The sequence below is a fragment of the Schistocerca serialis genome, chromosome 8 (genome assembly GCF_023864345.2).
Source record: "Schistocerca serialis cubense isolate TAMUIC-IGC-003099 chromosome 8, iqSchSeri2.2, whole genome shotgun sequence".
Lineage (NCBI taxonomy): Eukaryota > Metazoa > Arthropoda > Insecta > Orthoptera > Acrididae > Schistocerca > Schistocerca serialis.
Genome location: NC_064645.1, coordinates 484,321,072 through 484,344,934, shown reverse-complemented (window position 1 = coordinate 484,344,934; position 23,863 = coordinate 484,321,072). Strand labels below are relative to the sequence as shown.

General features: G+C 37.7%; 1 protein-coding gene across 1 annotated transcript in view; it reads right to left on the bottom strand.

Moving 5' to 3' along the window:
- Positions 1 to 1,723: 1,723 nt before the first annotated feature.
- Positions 1,724 to 23,863, bottom strand: part of LOC126417086 (uncharacterized) — a 206,759-nt gene continuing 184,619 nt past the window's right edge. The window contains exons 19-21 of the mRNA XM_050084980.1: positions 11,240 to 11,419; positions 10,375 to 10,545; positions 1,724 to 2,818 (exon numbers count right to left, since the gene is read on the bottom strand). Coding sequence (XP_049940937.1) covers positions 2,622 to 2,818; positions 10,375 to 10,545; positions 11,240 to 11,419 — 548 coding nt within the window. The 3' untranslated portion in view covers positions 1,724 to 2,621. The remainder of the gene's footprint in view (positions 2,819 to 10,374; positions 10,546 to 11,239; positions 11,420 to 23,863) is intronic.

Sequence of the window (23,863 nt, the reverse complement as noted above, 5' to 3'; positions counted from 1 at the left end):
ACATTAAAATTACTGTAATTTTACATGGCCAGAAGACTGAGAACATTTTATAAAATAATGTTGTTGTGAGAAATTCTGGTCCCATTTCCAAAAAATTATGACACAACTGAGATGTCCAGTTATCATGAAGCAACTATTTAAAAAAGAAATATGCTGTTTAATCTCACTATTTCCTGAAAAAGAGATTAAGTTACAAAATGTAGCTATTAATTTTAGTCTCACCATTACGAAGACAAAGTGATAAAAACAATTATAACCAAGACTTTCTTCATGAATTGATTAGTGTTAAAGAAGAGATTCTGAAGTATTACAGTGTTACAAACACAGGTTCTTTATTCTATTTTTTGAGACACAGTAAAAGAAATGGTGATGTGTACAATGTGGATGAAGGTGCATCTCACTAAATTTCTGGTGTTATTAACATTATCTTTAGCATCTCAACATCACACTTCCTCTGTTTATCTCTAGCAGAAGCAGGCTTCTGTTTTTGCAAGCTATAGAATACTTGATGCTTTGTATTGCTTTCCACTCTGGACCAAAAATAGCTACATGTGTCTTTAATTACATTGAATTATGTATTATGTTATTTATTTGCAAGTTAAGACTGTTTCAGTTCATGCCTACTGTGTTTTTGTACTGTAAATAGTGCCCCTGATCATGAGGGACAAGGAAGCAAAATTAGGATTTAACATCCTGTTAACAACATGGTCATTAGAGATGAAGCTTGAGCTCAGTTTGGTGGGGAAGAAAGTAAGGCATGTCCTGTCATAACTATCCCAGTATTTGCCATAAGAAATTTAGAGAAAAAATGAAAAATCTAAATCTGGATCGATGGACAGGGATTTGAAACTGTGTCCTTTAAATGAGTCCAACGCCTTACCACAGTGCCTCCTAACTCCATAGTAGGAGACAGAAGAAACATATGCATGCAAGAAATACACTCTTAGAAATAATTAAGAAAAATTTAGACAGTGATATCAGTGGAAGTTGCTTTTGTCTTGGCGCCTTTGTTAGTTAAATCAAGGCAGCAAGATTACTGCTCTTAGCAGCTACTGAGATTTCTATTTTGGTGAATTTGAGTCACTACATACTGTCATACTTTGTTTCTTGTCTTGGTTGTTTAACAAAAGTTCCTAGCATAGCACTAGATTATGTATGCATTTCAGTGTTGATGAAGAGCTATGTTATTTCAGCTCGTGAATGATATGCACTTTATGAGATTGTATGCAAGTATTAAGGTGAATTACAATGAACAGCTGAGCAATAGAAAAAGTAACAAAAAATACAAAATCAGTTATGTGATTAATGTAGTGCAAACATTCAACCTGTGTTTCATTTTTTTCACATAACATCCACTTTTGCATACATAATTCATTGAGTTTTCACTATCCTGCTATCTTAGATACGAGAAGTATAACTAATTATTGTCAAATAATCCATTTATTGTAATGAATATCATAAATACTAGTAGGACATAAAATTTCTGGCACATAACTGTTTTGGCACTTCACATTTTATGCATAACTCTCTTCATAAAATTTTAAACACTTTCACTATAAATTAGCATTATTTTGTAGGCCAACAGTACTCAAATATCCAAAGAATTTTACAAAGCTCTTATAAAACTTAGCATATAAATTAGAATACATTTCATTAGACTACACAATAAAAACATTTCCAAAAACAAAAATACAAATTCATTTTTGGCTGTCTTATGATCTACATTATTTTTATATATATGTCTGGTCTTCTAAACGTATGCAAAACTAGCAAACAAATAACTTCACAAATATGTGTTTGCACTCCCATATATTTTTTAACTGCAGATGGGTTTCAAGATTATGTCACAGTAGTGTAAGAATACAAGAAAATGATTCCAGCCAGTAGCTTGAAAGCTACATTAAGTTCTGTAGAAATGATTCCACTTAAGTGGAAGATAGAAGATATACAGGAGGAATATGTCAAATATTTGAGAGTAGAATGCTCACATTATATAGTTTAGTTTTCTTTAAGAGAATACTCTCTACTAATGTGAGGTAAGAAAAGTGGAAAATAATTCTGTCAATATGTTCTGTGTTTTTAATTCCAACTGTGTGTGTGTGTGTGTACGTGTGTGTCAAAAGTCCAATTTTGCTAGTATTGGTCAAAGAGAATGTCAGTTTAGAAGCCAGCCATATTCATTCCATTTTCAATAATAATTTTACAAAAATAACATTCAAGCTATCTCACACTTGAAATAACTGGTTCATTAGTCTTCTATAAACATTACATATACTTTTTAAAGTAATAACATTACTTGCATGTGTAAAAAAATGTTTTACTTCTATAAGCTAAGCAGATAAGGGTATGAAAGAACACAATTTAAGGCCTCCTGTCTACTTAATTACTACTTTTGTTTCCTCCTTCTCTTTACAATGTTCAACATTTTCCAACAATGCATAAATTCTAAACAAATTTCTTCTTTATTGATCACCATGAAAATATATTCATAATTTATAGATGTCCCACTGTGTTGACCATTGCTGATCAAAAATGTCAACAACAGAAATAATTTTTGTTCTTCTACATCATTATCAAAACTTATAGTATTTCATATTCGTATCATCTACATTCACAGTAAATTAACTGGTCTTCGAAACACATGTTGGTATAGCATTGGACCACTTGCCATTTCGTAGACATCGTAGCATGGGTGCTCCACGGAGCTCTAAATCTGCATCACAGGTGAATGTAATTGTCTCTCCAATTTTGTAGTAGAACTTAACAGCTGACATTCTTCCACTAATTGTTGTCCCTGGGTAAGAACAGGCTTGGACACCTGCAACATAATACAAGGAAACTGAAGAATTTTTCAAACAGAAGGGGAAAACTTATATAACTCATCATTAGATGGTTAGAATGACTTGGGCTATGAACACAATGTGACAAGTTTAAACTGTGAAGGAAGTGTATATTTATTCTGCATTTGTCTCCTTGGATTTAAAACATTGGAGAATTCACTACCACAGTAACACAAGAAATGATTCTGCCTTTATTACAAATTAGTTAATTCCAGTAACCAAGTACGATTGATGATAGCAAACTGCCACTGATGTGAAGTATCTTCATTTTAAGGAAAGGATCCTAAAATTAAAATGGTAAAAGCTGGGCAACATTTTCTAAATGTAAAAACAAACAAATAAAACTGATTAAGACTTGAACAAACAGACAAGTTATAGACACTCAAAATAAATAAAAAAATAATAAAAAAAGATGATGATGCACCACAAAAAAATCAATAGATGTGATGTACTATAGAGACAAACAAATTATTACAGTTTTAGAAAAATTGGATAATTTATTCAAGAGAAAGGGCATCACACACTGAGCAAGTCAGGCAGTTATCTGGTTCAGAATTGATTTACAGGAGTTGCTGGATCTCCTCCTGAGGGACACCACCTCAGATTTTGTCCAATTGGCATGTTAGATCATCAAAATGCTGAGCTGGTTAGAGGGTCCTGCACAGAATGCTCCAAACATTTTCAACAGGGGACAGATCCAGTGACCTTGCTAGCCAAGATAGGGTTTGGCAGGCATGAAGACAAGCAGTAGGGTAGCTCACCACGAATGGCAGCAAAGCATGGCTTAGAAAATCATCGATATACTTTTGTACTGTAAAGGTACCACTGATGACAACCAGACGGTTCCTACTATGAAAAGAAATAACCGTCACTCCTGGTTGTTGAGCTGTAAGGTGGGTAACAGTCAGGTTGGTTTCTCATCACTGTCTGGGGCATCTCCAGACACAGTTCGCCCTAGAATCTCACTGACTGGGGTAGAATTATCTTCAGTAATGAGTTGTGCTTAGAATTTAGTCCCGATGACCAGTGAAGGCATGTCTGGAGATGCCCTGGACAGTGGTGGGATACCAACCTCACTGTTGCCTGCCATATGGCCGCACAACCTGTAGTGATGGTCTTGGGTGCCATTTCTTTTCATAAAAGGACCCCTTTGGTTGTCATTCACAGCACCCTTACACCACATCAATATGTCGACAATATTCTAGGCTCCATTTAGTTGTCCTTGATGGCAAGCCATACTGGGCTTACATTTCAGCAAGATAATGCCCACCCACATGGTGAGAGTTTCAACTGCCTGTCTTCATGCTTGCAAACCCTATCTTAGCCAGCCAGGTCACTGGACCTGCCCCCTATCAAGAATGTTCGGAGCATTATGGGCAGGGCCCTCTAATCAGCTCAGCATTTTGATGATCTAATGGGCCAATTGGACAGAATTTGACACAATATCCCTCAGGATGACATCAAATAACTCAATTTCAAGCCAAATAGCTGTTTGCATAAGGGCCAGAGGGGGATCAACTTATTATTGACTTGCTTGATTTGTGAATCTCTTTCTCTTGAATACATCATTCAATTTTTCTGAAATTGTAATCATTTGTTTGTCCGTACATGTACAACACACCTACCAATTTCCCTTGAATTATGATAATTCCTTAATGGTGCATCATTTTCTTCTTTTTCTTCGAATGTATCTCTATCTGTACTTTGCAGATCTCTACAAATTTCATGCCAAAATTTGTTTACAACTGTAGCACAGAACTTCACAATTTCCTTATTCCATTATGAGTGGTGTGCAGAAGGAATTTCAAAACTGAACTGACAATACATGGCATAAGGTATAAATCAAAGATGGGAATAACATTGATAAGAAGCCCAAACAGGTCTTATTCCTTAGTATTATCACAGGGGAAACGTAGGAACTGATACAGAAGTCTTTGATATTTTGGTGATAATTACCAGGAAACTGAACTAGATGTTCTAATCAAAGTGCTGGAATCAGCAAAGTCAACTATGATTCAGCTTCTCTCAGTAAAGAACAGATTTAACACATAGGTAAAGGCTCTGAGGCAAATGCACCCCAAAAGATAGTTATTTATTACACTGTAGCCTGTTACCTTTAATTTAAACAGCAGCCTGTATTCATTCTTACACAAACTATTACTATAAACAGCACTTTCTGGTATATATAAGGTCTCAGAAATTTACTACAGGACTGAAATTAGCAAGAAGCATTTCAGATATTTTCCAACTGAATTTAAACAATGCCAGTCAACATTTTTAGAACTGTTGACTCTGGATGATGTTTTACAAATGGATAGTAGACGTTAGATAGTGCCTCTAAATATTGGTTAACTCCATGTAGCAGAGATTTGGGAGTGTGGCTTCTAATTGGTACAGTTCTTTGTGAGCTTCCAGAAGGCTAAAAAAAAAAAGTAGAAGAAATCGTGAAGGACAACCTGAAAATTTGAACAAGAGAGATCAAGTACTTAGAAGTATTAATTTTTAAAAGTTTTTTATTTATTAAGAAAAAAATATTAGTTACATATTAATTACATATCCAGTACAGTATATTACATTAAAGATATTACAAGAAAAATTGTAAACCAATTTTTGTGTTTTGATGAGTCTCCTGAAAATTAAGTTAATGACTTGAAATTGTACGTTATGAAACAATAAACTTCTATTCTGTTCTAGTCAAGTTTATTTCTGACACTATTATGAAAAGGACAGATTGCTACTCACAATATAGTGGAGTTGTTGGGTCGCACACAGGCACAACTAAAAGACTGCTAAACAAGTACACTTATGGCCAAAAGGTCTTCTTCTGAACTAGACAACATACAAGCACGCACATTCAGACAAATGCAACTCACACAAACATGACCACTGTCTCTGGCTGCTCAGACCAGATCTGTCTTTTTGTTGTACCAGTCTACAACTGATTAGTAAACCCATCCTTTTCATAATATTGTCATTTTTCCATCCTGGATTTTCCAAGTTTATTTTTGTTGCTCGTGATTCAATTTGACAGTTTTTTTCTCTTATGTGTAATACAAAGAACTAATAAAAATTAGTATTTTGAGATATAATTGAAGGGGACAAAGAATCAGTATAGCTTGCAGGACCCCAAAAATTTCACCACCGTGGTAACAGATTCGAAACCTTCCCTTGTATTGAATATACAAGCTGCATCTGGTAAAAAATTATTGTACAATAATTATATTGGTTGTGGTAAATAGCATGGACCACAATCTCAGTCACACAACTAAAACTGATATCAATAACACAAATGAGAAGGCTCTCCAAAGTAGTATGAAGAACATTACGAGTAGTCCTCCTCTGTTAGGCCTCTGATGAATACTTAGCAATAAAACAACTTTGGTATTTTTAACAATGTCCTTCCCACCTTGACTTGATACCTTATGCCCTGTGTTATTAGAATATTTTTGTAATTTGTACTGCTCTCCATTCATGAGAATGAATGAAGAATTCTGTATAATGTTGTCTATTATGAGGTGTCGTGTGGTGTCTGGTGTGGTTTGTGGTTTTTGGTGTGCTGTAAAAAAAATTTATGGTGTGGTGTGTGGTCCATGGTGTGTGATGTGCAGTGTATGTGGTGTTTGGCTATAGAATTTTTTAAAAAAATATGTTGGAAGTTTAAAATTTTTACTGTGAAGAATGTTGTAACTGTGATGAAAATTATATGTTTCGAGAGTCTGTTGCTTTTTCTGCAAGAAGATCAATACCTCACAAAAGTACAAGGAACAAATGGGTATTATTTTCAAATCCTTTAACAATTCATGACATGATGTCAGCACCCTTTGCTTAGTGATCCACATGTTCATAATTATTTTATTTTGGAATACTAGTAGTCAGATGACATTTATTGAATTCCCCTGGAAGGTTATGCAATAATGAATAACCAACTCAAAATAACAGTTATACATTATCATTCTGGTTTCCATATTCATGGCATCTGACAAATTACACATTGCATATGCTGAGCTATTTAATGTATTATATTGAATTTTGAGGAAGACTGACTGTGTATTTCATATTATTTTTGTTTTGTTATGATATGGTGGCCTATTTGTTCTCTCTGTCTCTCTAGTTGTTTAGTGGATTCTGACTCTGTGTGACTGCACTATTTCCCAAAGACTTTCCCAGGTCAGAATCCATTACTTCTGTGATGCCATCAAATCATCTCATCCTTTGCTGTCCTCTCTTTCCTGTGCCTTTTGTCTTCCATAGCATTAAGGCTTCTGCCAGTGAACCATGTCTTCTCATGATGTGCCTAAAGTAGGTCAGTTCTTGTTTCAGTATCACACCTGCCAAGAAGCAGTCTTGTTTGTATTTGCTAAGATATTAACCTATTCATTCTCTTTGCAGTCCATGGAACCCTAAGGAGCTTTCTCTGACATCACATTTCAAAGGAGTCTATTCTATGATGTTTAGCCTTTCTTATGATCCAGGTCTCACATCCATACATCACAAATGGAAAGCTCATAGCCCTTACTACAGAGAATCTTTGTTGTTAGAGTTACGTCTCTAGTCCTCAAAACATTGTCAAGGTTGGACATTGCCTTTCTATCAAGTAACAGACATGTCTTGATTTCATGGCCACTGTCAGGATCATCAGGGATAATTGAACATAGAAACTAATCCCATTATCTCTCTTCTTATTTTTTACAGGATCTTTATGGAGTTGCTGTCTCTGACCATTAGTCAAGAACAGAAAGACATGCAGAAATAAAAAATTGAAATCATCCTGTTATGCGCTTGACTACATATGACCCCTAGGGACACATATGAATGTGCACTGTGTTGCTGAAGACTATAATGCTTTATCTAGCAGCAGAAGACAAATGACTATTGCGTATGGATAGCTCATTAGAAGGCAAGGTATCACTACAGTGTTGCATTCGCACAGCAAGCATGCCACCCATCTCACCATGTGAATACACCAGCCAATAATGTTCATCATGGATGGTATAAATACAGCTGCCCCACAAACGATCTTTCACTTCTGTAATCAAGTCCAATATTGTTGGTTACTATCATTACTGTACTACAGACCGTTAAATAGCAATCTCACTTGGCACTTGGTTCTTCTCTCTGGTTGTGTTTCGGATAACATCTCTCTTTTTTTTCTTGCCTTGTTGACATAACTGTGGTGAAGCTTTTGCTTTGCACCTCACTACTGCATAGGCTGCTTTGGGCTTGCACAAGTCTGAGTCTTGTCCACTCAGCCATGTTTAGCTCTACTATCACTTGGTATCATGTTCTCTTCTGCAGGCTGCCCTTTTGCAATGTGGCTTCACACATTCGCTCCTGGGTTCCGATGTGTGAGCTGATATCCAGCTACTCACAGATGTAGCAGCTCAATAGGGTAGAGGATTGCCTGTGAAAGGTTCAAGGGTCAAGTCTCAACTCAGTGTGCAGTTTTTATCTGCTGGGAAGTTTCAAAACAGCACACACTCTTCTGAAAAGTGAAAACTATGATTACTGGAAGAGTTATATCTCAAACTGTTTCCTTTAGAATACTGGTCAGACTGTCTAGTATTTGTTTGTTGTTAACTGTAATCACATCACACATAACAAAGCTTCTAAACTCTTGGATCACAAAGACACATATGGCAAAGAACTCTGAAATTCACTTTTATGTAGAAAATGAAAGGTTGAAAACAGGCTGCTGAAGCAGAATGTAATAAAGGCAGAGGGTATCAAAACAATGTCTCACAAGTAGGGACTCAAAGATATGAAACATATATCTGAGGTACACAATTATAAAGATGAAGAGGGGGTGAAAGAACAGATAACACAGATATTTGCAAGAATAGAGAAACATTTAATGTACCACTACAATGGATGAATTAATGTTGGTAGGCATCACTTTTAACAGTTAAACTGAGTCATACTTAGTTTGTCTTTACAGGGTGAATCAAAAAAATGTTTACAAATTGACTTGGCACACCACGCATACAACAAGGATCAATAATCATGTAGGAACCAGAGGTTGTAAATGCCATGAGAAACACGTCCAGGCATTGCAACCAGTGGACTACAACAAATACATGGTATTTGTGCAGTGGTTTCTGCAGGAATCCGCTGCAGACCAAAGCTTCACAGCAAGTGTCTTCTTCACCGATGAGGCTGTAATGAGTGTTCACAACCTGCATACATGGGCAGATGTGAACCCACATGCTACATGAACGCGTGCCTCACAATGAAAAATTATCCTTTATGTTTGGGCTGTCATCACTGGAGGCTTTTTAATTGGACTGTACATTATCTCAGACCAACTTGATGGTCGCACATATCTCATATTCTTGTGAAAGGTTCTGCCGGATATGCTGAATGATATTCCCATTCCTATTTGTCACCGCATTCAATTTCAACATGACAGAGCCCCTGTGCATTTCTTCAGCAGGTGAGGATACATCAGCAGGCAACATTTTCCGGCTGCTGGATTGGCTGTGATGGGCCAGCTGCATGGCCATCGTGGTCATCCAATCTATCCCCAATCCGTTTTCTCCTGTGGGAGTATCTGAAGGACTTTGTGTACAAAACACTTGTTACATCACCCAAGGACCTAGTGGGCAGGATTGTTGCAGCTTCAGTGTCAGATGTGTCTTGATGTATCTGGACAAGATTTTATGAGCATCTCCTCTAGTGGGCATCCATTTATAACACGTGACTAAATAACTGTAGTGCCATTCAGTAGCCCCAGATTGCCTTTGCAAGCCCTGGTTCCTATGTGATTACTGATCCTTGATGTACACCTGATGTGCCACGTCAGTTTGTAAACATTTTTCTAAATCACTGTGTATAGTAAATATGCAACATTATTTTTGTTGATGTTTGTGGTGTAAAACCAAGTAGTTGTTTCTTGTCATGAAAAAGAGAACAGAGTAGACCGCCATAATCAGTGCAATAATTCTACCACCCAACTTCCTATCTTTGTCCACAAAGTGGCTGAACTAGATGCCTACTATGTTTTAACTTCATGTCATCACACAGCCTCTATATGAACAGAAAACAGAATATGTTGTGCATTGAACCATAAAGATCATTACATTCATCTCCAAAAGAAGAAAAAATTACAGTGCAAACATATTTCATCGTCGTCATATTCATATTATAGAGGTATCATTGCATCTGTTTGCCATCAGATTTTAAATAATGATACAAAAATTTGTCAGATCAAAAAGAATGACTGTACCGTTAGGGGAGACTGCTTGTGGTTTTACATTTACGGGAATAATGCCCTTTTCTCTTTAGTGCTGTAATTTCCTTGTTTACGCCTACCTGTGTTTATGGTGTTGTCGTTATAATTATCTTCTTACACAATTCCTCACTGACTATCACAATTATCTTACTACACAGTTCCTCACTGACTACCACAATCATCTTATTACAAAATTCCTCACTGACTACCATATCTATGTTAGTGACTGCATAGTTTCTCTTAATATTTTTAAGGTTATCTACTTGTTTCATTCAAGTAAGTGTAATTTGTATAGGCTATACATACACTTTGGAACTGAACCAGACCACCGACCATTTTCTTGACAGGCAATTATAGGCTGCCCTTCCATCATAAATTCAGGATTGCAATTGAACTGCACAACATCACCTGCCTTATAAGGGCCAGATCCTTGAATATATCCATTTTCTGGTGTTGGTGGTGTATCACATTGTACCTCTGGAATAAAACGAGTAAGTCCAAGTGTGAATCACACAATTACATCATCTGAAAACAAACACTACAGTTAGACACTTATTCTTGTTGCCATATTGCTTCTTTGTAATAAGAAGCCATCATGGAAATTTTGAAGGGATTTTTCACTCAGTATTTACCTTTTTGGATTGTAGCTGTTTTCTACAGAATGATTTGTTGTTTCTAAATTAAAATTATTGAGTACTTCTTGATACACATTATATACAGTATAACTTGATCTGCATAGAGAGCTCATGACATATCTTGTATAACACTGTCCACCAATGAAGCCAGTAACAGAATGACAACAAGAACAAAGCAACAGACTGTTTTAATTAAATATAACATGGCATAAATGATGAAGCTGAGATTGCTATACATAATCAGAAAAATTAATCTAGAGGGATAAATTCTGGGACATTCCTGCTGCAAGATAAAAAATAATAAATGGAATGACTAACATATGTAATGATGAAACTGCAAAAAAAGTGCTGCATATGTTATTACAGTACTTAAATTTTTACGTGTCACTTTCACATGGAGTATGCTTTGTAAGTTACCACCGAGGGCAAATGTCCATTCTACATGGTGGTATTCTCGTGCACACAAGTCATTCACAAAGTTTTGTGCTGTGCTCATGAGAGGGCAAGCCTTCATTCTGTATTGTCTCCTTTACTACCTTGACATGTTGGCATTGGGGTTGTCCAGTCACCACTGGGCAAGCAGACAGCTTCATGAGGACCCCTCAGTCCATAGCCCTGTGCACAGCTGAACACTGCTCGGCCCCCAACTTCTCTGCTCAGAATTGACACTCGTAAATGAGGATCTGTCAGATTTACCAGATCCGCGCACTCGATACCTGTGGACAAGAAATATACCCCATGTTAAGACACTTAAAAAAAAAAAAAAAATAAATAAATTAAAAAAAAAAAATTGTGCTCAGATACAGAAGATGATGAGGTTGTGGGAACATAAAAATGCAGTGGAAGGCATAATGAACAGAGTATGTAAATACAGATAACTGGAATAATGATTTAGAAGAGGGAAAATGACACTGTTAAATGTAGCTGGTGCCTCCACAGACTGTGCACTATTATAACCTTATACTCTGAGTGTGTATAATTAAACAGCGTGCATCTCCATGGCCGGCCTGAAGAGGCTGCCTCACACTGGCACAGACGGCACAGTGATTTGTGGGCATTCTAGTATTGTGCTTGTGCAATGTTACAATAGTCACAAATGCAAAATTTGTAGGACTGAATATCAATTCTCAGTTGAAGTAGTGTGAACAAAAAAAGATACTTGCAAACAGTACATCAGCAATATGTTATGCCCTTGAGTCCTGTCATCAGTGTGTAACAGTACATTCAATTCTCAGCTAGGGCATTCTTTTCTAGGGATCAAATACACAAAATTTGAAAACAAATTTCAAACTGTAGAAAAGGGCCATAGGAGTAATAACCAAAAATAATAGTTGAGCTCACTGTAAAGATCTGTTCAAAACACTGGGGATTTTACCTGCATTGTGTGAATGCACTTACCAAACAGTAGTACACACCAAAAATAACATTGATAATTACTGTACGAACACACTGTGCACGACCATGGAACAAAATCTTGTCTGAACTTACATTTATCAAGAAAGAATAAACATAAAATTCAAAACAGCATTTTCTACCAAGGAATAAAACTGTACAATAAATTACTTACAGTAATTAAAAAGTTGCTAAAACAATCTTAATCAAGAAAGCAGTTAAAAAGTACCTGTTAACCCTAACATTCTATACACTGAAGGATTACTTAAATAACACAGACCAGGGGTTCGGAAAAATGTAACACAAATAATAATAATAACAGTAACAAAACATGTAACATTCCACATAATACTTTCACACTATATTTCTTTCCTTTTCTGGAAAGACTTATTCCCAAAGCTGTGTAATGTATAACGCTAACACCTTATCCCCTTTCTGAACTCAACATCTCACTCATTAAAGAAGGATGCTGACTCAGTTTTGTAAGTAAGAAATGGGAAGTTGCGGCACACAGAATCATTCTAACCTCAGCTGATAGTGTTTGTAGTATTATAAAACAATGAGACTGTAGTGTGAGTAATGTGTGCAGTGACTGGAAATGACAAATGAATTAACAGAGTGGCATCAGCTTTTTTCATTATTAAATAACTTATTTGTAAGCAGTACTGTTCACTAGGAGTAAACCAATGAGGCAGCACTGTTTCAAACAGACTGGCTTAGTGTTCAGCAGAGTGGAGGTTCCATTCTTCTTCCAGCTATTCTGATTTAGGTTTTCCACAGTTTCTTGAAATTATTTCAGACAAATGGTTCCTACTATAGGGCCACAATCAACTACCTGTCCCATCCTTGTCATATTAGACCTGTAAGTCCATAAACATTAGCGAATTACTTGATTTTTGTTGTTCTTAAATTGTAATGCCAAGACATGTGCAATATCCTTGCAAAAGAGATCTATGGATGACTACTACTACTACTACTTTTGCTACAACTAGCTCGTAGCCTGGGATTCACTCCTCTAAGTTCTTGGAATCAAAAATTTGCCAAATGTGTTCAAGTATATTTCATTCATCATCGGATGTTTATTGGAGGTTACCAGCATGGTTCTTTACTGACAAGGATGAGGGTCATACGTAAGGCCTAATATTCTTTATTTCAGAGTCCAAGGAGAGGAACAAGGATACTGATGGAAAGGATAGTGAAATGTCAAGTATTTTCAATAGTCAGAAAACCGGCTGTTTAGACAAATTCTCATTTAGGAGCAGTAAATTTCAGAATTTGAGACACTTATTGATATAGTTGGAAGAGTATTTAAATAAATCATACAGGCTAAAGTAAAGATATGATAAGGGTGCCAGAAAAAAATACCTGATAGAAAGAAAATAATGTCACATGTTTGATCATAGAGAAATAGATCATGGAGGAAATTCAGCTTACACTTTATAGTAAACAAGGAAAAAATAAAAAATTCAGATATGAATTACGTCTCACGCAGAATAAAAAGACTTGTTGTAAACATGTTAACCGTTCAAATCTATTTATTAATTATGCTCAAACTTTGGCACAGAGAAAGATCTCTACGAAGAATTAAAGAATCTGATAAATGACAGCAAAACCCACTGCAAACTGTTAATGTGGCATTTTAATAAAAAAGTGGGACAAAAACTGAAAAACTTCAGGTATGATATTTTAAACATGATAACAGAAATGGCTGGGGTCCTACATTAGTAGAGTTCGCTGAGAGGTAAAATACACATTTGTCCTTAAAGCATTCATGCACAAAAAATAAAACAGATATTGAACCTGACAAGGACCAATCCTAACTAAATTTGAAATTGACTATATTTTATCAAACAATAACGTGAGGAACAAAATGGCTTTCGAAAAGGAAGATCATGTTGCAGCAAAATTTCTAATATCAAACCAGAGAGAATTTAATGTAGAAAAACATATTGCCTTCATCAACTGCAATATAGCTTTTGACAAAGTCAACAGAAACAAATTATTACAAATTCTGGGAAATGATCATGTTCCCCAGCAATGCATCAGTAATACACCGCTGAGAAGAAAATAAAATAAAATAAAAAATTAGAACACCTGAAAGAGGACACTGATTTAGATCCAGTGATGGTGTATGCCACCTGGGGGATAGTAGATGTACTGATAATGGTTTCAATGTTGGTTCCCATCAGATAGTGTTGTGGCATATCTACTGGAGTGCCATCTGTGTCTACCCTTTAAAAGGGAATACCCAGAGCCAGAAGGCTCAGTGTGGTGCTAAAGTGTGAAGCAAACAGGCAACCATGCTACGGAGACAAATACATGCTTCCTACAGTGAACTGAGTGAGTTTCAAAGACGTCAAATTGTGTTCTTCTGAGTCACAGGACAGTCCTTTCAGAGACTTTCCTGGCATCAGTGATAACATGACCACTCCCACACTAATAGATGAGGCTTTTGATGTCTCCACAGCACTGATGCCCATCAGGATTGTCATATTGTAAGAGCAGCAGTGGCTGTTAAAGCACAGGTAAAAGACCTTGTGAGCCCATACATGTCAACAGAAACTGCTGTGATCCAGTTATTAGCAGTGGTACTATGGGCACACACATCTCTTGAAGCTAGTCTTCAACCCAGTCCACAGCACTGACACACACAGCTCAACTGCCGCCATCAGAGGATCACCTGAAAGACGGAATGGAGATTCTGCCTGCACACAGAGATGGTCATTTGCATACACAACATAGACATTGTGAGTGCTGTCTCGTAGAGTGCATTTGTCCGAGACACACTGGCCCCACCTCATGCCTTATGGTCTGGGGTGTGATAAGCTACAACTCTCTTTCGCCTTTGGTGTTTCTGTAGCTCTTGGTACATGCAAGATGTTTTTATACCCATTCTTGCAACTGGAAGATGATGTCTTGTGCCAACAGGATAATGCTCACTCATACATTGCCCATGAAGCTCAACATGCTCTGCAAGATATGCAGCAACTTCCCTGGTCAGCACAATCACACACTTGTCTCCAACTGAGCATGTGTGGGATATGATGGACAAGAAGTGACTCCTGAGACTCATCAACCAACAACTCTTACGGAACTACACGAACAGGTCTGGCAGGCACAGCATAACATATCTCAGGACAGTATTCACCATCTGCACAATCGACTGGGTGCCAGTCAATGTCTGCATTGCCACCTGTGGAGGCTACACCATGTATTAATATGGGTGTTTAAGCATGGGTTGATACCTGGTACCTCAGAATGACTTGTACTATTGATCTGTAAATGTAATAATTTTATGTACTGCATATGCACTGTTGCCACAAAAAATATCAAGTGAACTGGAAACATCTAAAAAGTGTACTAATTTGTTTTCCAACTGTGTATATACAAAATTTACAGAACAAATTTAATGTGTGTCAAGAAAGAGAACAAATTTTCAGAATGGGGTAGAACACACGCAGAAGTACAACAAGAATGTGGCCTTTCACCACTCTTGTCCATTATTTATATGTGTAAAACCATTCAAAAGTGGAGACATATGTCACATGGCTTTATTCAAGTCAACAGAAACACACACACGCACACACACGCACACACACACACACACACACACACACACACACACACATTATGGCCTTCTACAGGAAATACCAAGTTCAAAGTTAAGATCAGTTTGAAAAATAAAATTCTACAAAGAGTGAACACGTTCACATATTTCGACTATATGAGGTCTGTTAAAAAAATTCTGGAACATTCATAATTTCATGCCAATGGTGTGTTGGAGTGAAATGTGGTTGGCATCCCTGCACATGCCTGTGTTTAATGTGTAACTGCCAGAAGTTCATTGTTGTATGTCCATCAGTTATTGTTCAGTGCTGTATTGAGTAGTAGGTTGCATTCAACATTTCATGAATTTTGAGATGGCAGAGTTAAAGGAGCAACACATCTGCATTAAATTTTGGATGAAACTCAAGAAAACCTTTACAGAGACACACCAAATGATGCAGAAAGCATATGGTGACAAGTGCTGAAGCCATACTCAGTGTTATGAATGGTTCACATGGTTTAAAAATGGCCAGACAGAACTTAAAGATGACCCTCATTCAGGACACCCTTCAACGTCTACCGACAATGTTTACGTCAGGAGCATCAATGAAATTGCGCATGCCAGTCAAAGACTGACTGTCCGAAGATTACAGAAGAATGTAACATTTCATTTGGATCACATCATCAAATCCGGACACAGCATCTTGAATACATAGTGTTTCCACCAAGTTTGTCCCATGGCTCATGAGTCATGACCAAAAAAACCTTGACCTCAGAGTCTGTGAAGAACTTGTGCTTTTGATCATGTAATTGAGAACAAGATGTTCCTTAAGAGACTCATAACTAGTGATGAGACGTGGGTGTATGGTTATGATGTTGAGACCAAGGTTCAATCTGCAGAGTGGTTCAGAAAAGGTTCTCCAAGACCAATAAAAGCTCGTCAGGTTAGGTCAAATGTCAAAACCATGTTGATAGTTTCCTTTGACTTTAAAGGATTAGTTTATCATGAATTCGTGCCACAAGGACTAACTGCTACTCGATGGTACTATTGGGATGTGTTGCAACGCCTGTGAGAAAATGTGAGAAGAAAATGGCCTGAAATGTGGCAAGACAATACATGGCTCTTGCTTCATGATAACGTAACCACACATTCATCCTTTTTGGTGCATGACTATTACACAAAAAACTAAATCAATGTGCTGCCTCATCCCCCATGCTCTCCAGACTTGGCCCCTGTGGATCTGTTTTTATTTCCAAAGTTGAAAACTCCATTGAAAGAACAAAGATTTGCAATGATAGACAAGATCAAAGAAAATTTGCAGGCAGTGGTTTGCATGATCCAGCAAAAGGCTTACCAAGAATACTTCCAGAAGTGGAAATGGCATTGGGAGCAGTGCATCAATCATGGAGGAGAGTATTTCGAAGTACACCATGAACAATAAGTAAAAGGTAAGCGTAGAAATAGCCTATGAACAAGTCCGAGAATTTTTTGAACAGGCTTCATAAACTACTCTTTAGAAGAAACAGACCTATCTGAAAAATCCATCGGCTGTACAAAAATAAAGGGAGCCATGTCTATGATGAGCCAATTACCTGAATGTGTGATTCATTTTAGGCAACATCTTTTAGGACAACACGATCCCATTTTCAAGTTCTTAAAATTAATTTGCCATTAGGCACAGTCAAAAATAATAAGCACATAACAAACACGCAATGTCAATCATATAAAACTCTCCAGTATACATATCATGGCGTAAAGTACATAATTACCAGCAGCACTTAACAATTATCCATGGTAGCGTTAAGTGCTACCAGTAATTATGAAAATGTATAATGGAGAGTCTTACATGTTGAACAATGCATGTTTGCTACTTCCTTACTATTTTTCACTGTGCCTAATGGCAAACTTATTTTAGGACTTTGAGAATGAGATCATGTCATCCTGAAATATGTTGTGTTAAATAAATCACACATTTGGACAACTGCAGTTGCCCACACTGATGCCATGATACAGTTGTACTATGCCTTCACAACAGAAAAATTGTAAAGTATTTGAAGACTTCTTTAAAAGTTTGTGTAGTTCAGGAGATGAATCAGAAACACAGACAGTTGATACTGAAAATAATGACATTTCAGAAGTGAGCTAGATGAGGGGTTTAAAGATATCTGAGGTCTGAAAAAAAATTAGAAATAGTAGAATATGCCTGTGACATTACTGGGACTGGATGTGCTGGGTGAGTGCACATAAAGGACAGGTTTTGCACCTGGGTCTTCCACAGGTATACAACTGATATGGCAATATACTGGGAGTATGTTTCGCATCAGGGGGGACCAAGCCGTTTTGCAGTTTGGGTGAGCAGTGTGAAACCACTTTGGGAGAGGAGGGAAGGATTTCTAGAACCAAGTTCCTTATTTCTGGACATAACCAAAGATAGATGAAGCCCTGTTGGTAAGGATCTTGGATTTATTACACTCACTTCCCAATGCATTTTCACCCTAATGGTATTTGTTGCTGATAATAAAAATCAGCTGGACAGTGATTTCTGCAGTCATACTACAAGACACAAAAATAATTTTCATGTAGATTTTGCCCCCTTGTGTAGGGTTCAGAATAGAGTTATATACTCTGTTGGGAAGATATTCAACACACTCCCAACTAATATAATGCAAAAAAATTGGGAATTACTGACAACATACAAAACATACTTCATCAGCCACTCTCCCTACAAATTAACTGAATATATAGGTACAAGGATTGAAAGTTTCTGTTAGTTTTGTGGGACGTAGCAGTGTTTCTTGTAAATCTGCTTAACAAGTTGTATCATACTGTAAATAGTGCTCAGTATTTACAGATGTAATTACAAATTTTCCTTGAAAAATACCTCTGTAACCAAGAAAACATTAAACTACCAATAGTAGATAACTGAGGAGGAGCCATATTTTTCAAACTAGGAGCTTTCTTTCTAATTTGTTTGACTGAAGGTAGATAGCATAAGTATCAATAACAATAACTAGTGTAATAATAGTTTATTGTTATTACAGCATAAAGATTATGTTTTTAAGACTTTTTTCTTTTGTTAATGTACACCTTGACTCTTTACACATCTCTGCAGGTTCTTCCTATTGATGGTATCTACAGAACATGGGTGAATGAATGAATTATGTGGTTGGGTTGTTCCACATTTTACGATGAGGCTACTTCTTTGCAGCTGATTTGTTGGGATGGCTGGAGAATTAGATGCATATGAGAATATGGCACACGACATCTATTTGTGAATTATTTGGTGGGTAGTGCCTGTTTATGAAGGCCTTACTAAAACCTGCGTCATACTGAACAAGTTATCGCTCAAATTGCAGATGTGGTAGCCAAAGGTGCCTGGACTAAATGGAAGAGATATTTTCGTGTGGAAGGAAGGGCAGCTATCAAAGAGGAAACACATGATGAATGGTGGAATCTATATCAGGTTCTCATGGAATGAAGAGAAAGGTGAAGGGGAACACCAAGAAGCATGTCATGCTGAGCAGAAGGACCAGGTAAAATGGACAGAAGAGAGAGGGTTGAGATTGTGGAGGGATGAGGATAGTGTGTCTTGGTCCTGGGTATAGGTCAGGAGGATATCATCAATGAACCTGAATCAGACAAGGGATTTAGGATATTGAGTGGCTAGGATGGTTTCCTTAAGATGTGTCACAGACATATGAGGGTGCCATGCAGGTGCCCATGACTCTGTCAGGGCTTTGTTTGCATATCTTCCCCTTAAAGGAGAAGTATTTGTGAGCAAAGATATAGTTGGTCAGATATACAAGGAAGGAGGGGTGAGGTGGTGGTACTGGAGTCAGCAAGTTTTTGGATAATGTAGTGCTTGATGGCAGCAAAGCTACAGGCATGGAGAATGTTGGTGTATAGGGAGATGGTGTCAACAGTGACAAGCAAGGGTCCAAGGAGAAGGAGTGGAGATGATGAAGAAAGTAGTTTTGTTCCTTGATATAGGAATTCAGTCTGGAAAGAGAGGGGGAGTGTAACTGGGGTGAGCTGGAAGGTAGATGCATTCTTCAAACTTACGGATGTTCATCATGCCAAAACCACAACCAACAGAGATGCCGGAAGAAAGTATGGACTTGACAGATTTACTGTGCGACACTGGGTGGCTTCAGAGGAAAAATTGAAGAACAAGAAAATCATTAAGGGGATCAGAATGTGGTAAATATCTGAACTTGAAGCTATGTGCAAAATAAAGGGGAAAGACAGGATGCCTATGTCACAAGAAATAATCCAACAGGAGGCCTTGGAAATTGAAAGTGTCTTAAAAGTGCCATAAGGAGAATTCAGTTCGAGGACTGGTTGGTGTCAGCAGTTTATGCAGACGAATGGCCTTGCTCTCCAATGTAGTACACAAACAGAATCCAAGCAGATTTTGAGGATAAACTGGTTTACTTCCAATTGTACATCAACCTGTTGCAAAAGTGTCAGTCATCAGACTGAAAATGCTGATGAAGTGCCAGAATCTTTTGTCGTGGTGTGCAACATTATAGTAGACATGAAGTGGCAAAAAGTATCCCATTAACAAGAACCAGGAATGAAATGAAAAAAAAAAAAAAAAAAAAAAAAAAAAAAAAAAAAAAAAAAAAGGATAACTGTGATGTTAGCTATTACATCTGAGGGGAGAAAGTTACCCTCTTATGTCATTCTGAAGACAAAAACTATGCCCAAAGAAAACTTTCCTAAAGGCTTAGTATTTGCTGCCAAGGAAAGGGCAGGATGACAATGGAATTGATCATTGACTGGCCATTTATTGTTTGAAATCACAGTCCTAAGGCAGTGCTTGCTAAGAGACCTATGCTACTTTTTGATGCTTTACATAAAAAATAAACTTGCTGCACAAAAGACAGACCTTATTGTAATGCCTTGAGCTATAACTTCAGAATTACAGGTGCTAGATGTAGCCATAAACAAGCTATTCAAAGAAAATCTTCAAAAAATGTATTCAGATTGGGTCCTGGAAGAAGACCATGCCCTTATACCATCTGGTAAGATTAAGGATCCATTAGTCACCAATGTGGGTAAGTGGATTCTTGTTTCATGTTTCTCCATGTCATCAGATTCAATCATTGAGGGGTTCAAGAAATGCTGAATATCAAATGTGCTGGATGGCAGTGAGGATGATGTACTGTTTGAAGAGAATGAAGAAAATTATGGGAGTGAGAGGAATGAAGTGAACACTGGTACTGCTGAGAGTGATTAAGACAAAATATGGTACCAGTACATTAGGTGAAAATCTGTAGAATCATATGTTACAATAAATTGGGCCAATTGGTACTTTGTATCAACCTTTTTAAGATGGCTGGTGGCTGAAATGTGTTGGGAATCAATAAAATATTTGTAGCCCAAACAAATGGTTTATTATAGCATATAACTGCAAACATGATCACTGGATTTCATTTTGCATCCATATAACATATTGTTGAAATACTAAATGGTAGGCAACCTCAGATGATCTTGTCACTGCTCCTCCCACAAATGTAATTCCAGTGTCTCTACAGCAGTCCACAGTTTCATTCTGGTGCACTAGTGTGGGAAGAACATGCAGGAGGCACTTCAAGTGGGCAGTACCCCCAGGGGAGATCACTAGAGAAGGCAGTTTCCAGAGTCACCAGTAACCAGCTGCACTCTGTCTGATTATGCCAACCACCACCACTCTACCATGCCACCAAGTGGACCATGACAATCACCACCACCACCACCATGACCACAACTGCTACTGCTGCTGCCACCATCAGCACAGCCCTTGCAACCACTAGCAGACATCCTGCATGCTAGACAGCTCATAATCTCAAGAGAAACTGAGGCATCTACCATGCCCATGCCACTGCAGCCACATCCACGTGTTTCGTGGCTGCCTACACTGAAGACAATATCACAGAGGTGCCATTGTGTGTCTAACATCCAGGCAATCACAGCACCTTTCAGTACTTCTGTCAATCCTAAGGTGTGGCAACACAAATGCTGCCAGAGACCCATACATCAGTCCAGTTGGACAGCTCCATAAGTCCAGTAGGGCAGCCTCCTCAGTCTCACCACAGACCATGAGAGTTCCAGGCTCTATACCACCTGGCAGCAATAACAGTGACATACAACAGAAAATGAAAACTGGCTAGTTGATAGTGCTGCCAGTTCCTACAGCTCACAACCAAACTGCATCAAACAAGACATGATACGGGTCATGGTTCTTATGTTACACCACTGCACATAAGAGGTGGACTGCACACTGGCCACAATGACTTGCTAATACTGATTTGCCTTTGTCATTATGCTCTTGGCTTGATCTAGTTATGACAGAATATGCTGCACTCATTTTTATTTGTGAACACTTTTCAGAATCTCACTGTGTTTGCTATAGATGATTGTTCAGGGTACTACCTGACTGCCCATCAGTACTTCCCACTTTTGTGAGCATCCCAATCAGCACATTGATCATTCAGTACCCACTGTATTTGTGCCTTGTACAAATATTGTATATGATCAATCAATAACTGTTCATACAGTTACAAAATAATGAACTTCTACCACAAAGGAAAAGATCGGAATTACACTAACTGAAGCTTAGTCCAGGAGGTTGGCAAAATGACAGGATGTGCAGGAAGCAAGTTTCCATCTCTGGATTTCAGAAAAACCAATGTTGGATGGTAGGGTGTAAACAGTCCATCAGGAAAAACTTGAGTCACATGTACCACAACCTGGGAAACTGGGTACTCGATTCCCAACGCAGGCAGTTACTTTGTGTCTATTTAGGCATTCAACTGATCATGCAGGAACACAGTTCATAAATAATATGAATTGTCTGACATGTTACTGTGTCTTTAATGTTGTAAGACATACCACAGTTCGAGCTGGAGTACATGATAGTGAGTGGTTGTGTAAGGCATGCTTTGCAGTGGGAACAGTTACAGTGTTAGGAAACAGCAATAATGATCACTGAATGCCATTTGGTTTGACAGGGACTTTTGGAGAGACTATTTCATTTCAGGGTTTGACCTGAGAAATCTCAGCAGAATAATCCATTGAGTCATTTGAAACCTGGGTGGTACTATGTTAAAATAAGGTTGCTTCTGAATTTGCTAAATTGGTCCAAAAGATAATTGCCCAGGAGATTTGTTTGTGTACATGATCAGGGGGGTGGCTGTGACAGATTACTAGTACAGGTTTTAAGGCACTTGCTGTTGGACCAGGTATGTTTATCAGGGATGTTTAGGCTGTAAGTTAGGAACTGTTTGACACGGAAAGGCAACATCTAGGAAGGTGGCTTTGGTTATGAAGGAAACCATGAAATAAATTGATAAAAAGAGTTAAGTTGTTGCTTGACATGAACAGTTCTCTTTTACTCCAAGTTCAAGCCACATGAGATACCACGAGGGGCCTAGGATTTTTATGATTTTCAGCAGCATTATTTTTAGATGATGAAATTTCCCTTTCAAATAGCCAGTCCAGATTGGCATAGTTGTGAACAATTTTGGATAAATTTGATAGAAGAGTTCGTTTTCAGTAGTTGCTATGCTGCAGACATCACTGTTGAGTTTAATGAGGCTGGTCATCTGGTCAGTAGGATATGTGCCTTAGCCTATCTGTGGAAGTTGTTGAGCAAAATGTGCTGTTGTTTCGTCTTTCGATAGTTCAATTCTCATATTTTTTGTTCATCACAGTACTTGTATGAGTGGCCAGAGATGTGATCTTTTTTAAGCATGGACTGATCTCATCTACTGATACAGACTTGGGGATAACTGGAAGTGTTTGGCGAAAATCTCCTGAGAGTATGAGGAAAGCTCCTTCCTCCATTTCAGAGTTTCCTCACAAGTCTTTTAATGTTCTGTCCATGGTTTTGAGTGATTTTTTATGTGCCATTGTGCATTCATCCCAGAAGATAATTTTAGTTTGCTTTAGAAGTTCACCCCACCCAGATGCTCTTGAGATTTTACATACAGGGCATTGTTCTTTGGCTGTATTCAACAGTAGTTGTAGGGTGGAACTGACAGTTCGTCCCTGTTCCATATGTGTGACTGCAATGCCAGATGATGCCAGTACAAGTGTGATGTGTTGTTTAGCATGTATTTCCGCCAGCAATAGATTTATTAGAAATGTTTTCCTGGTGCCATCTGATGCATCAAAGTAAATAATTCCACCAGTGTTGTTGTCAATCAGGTCCATGATAACGTTGTAAATTTCTTTT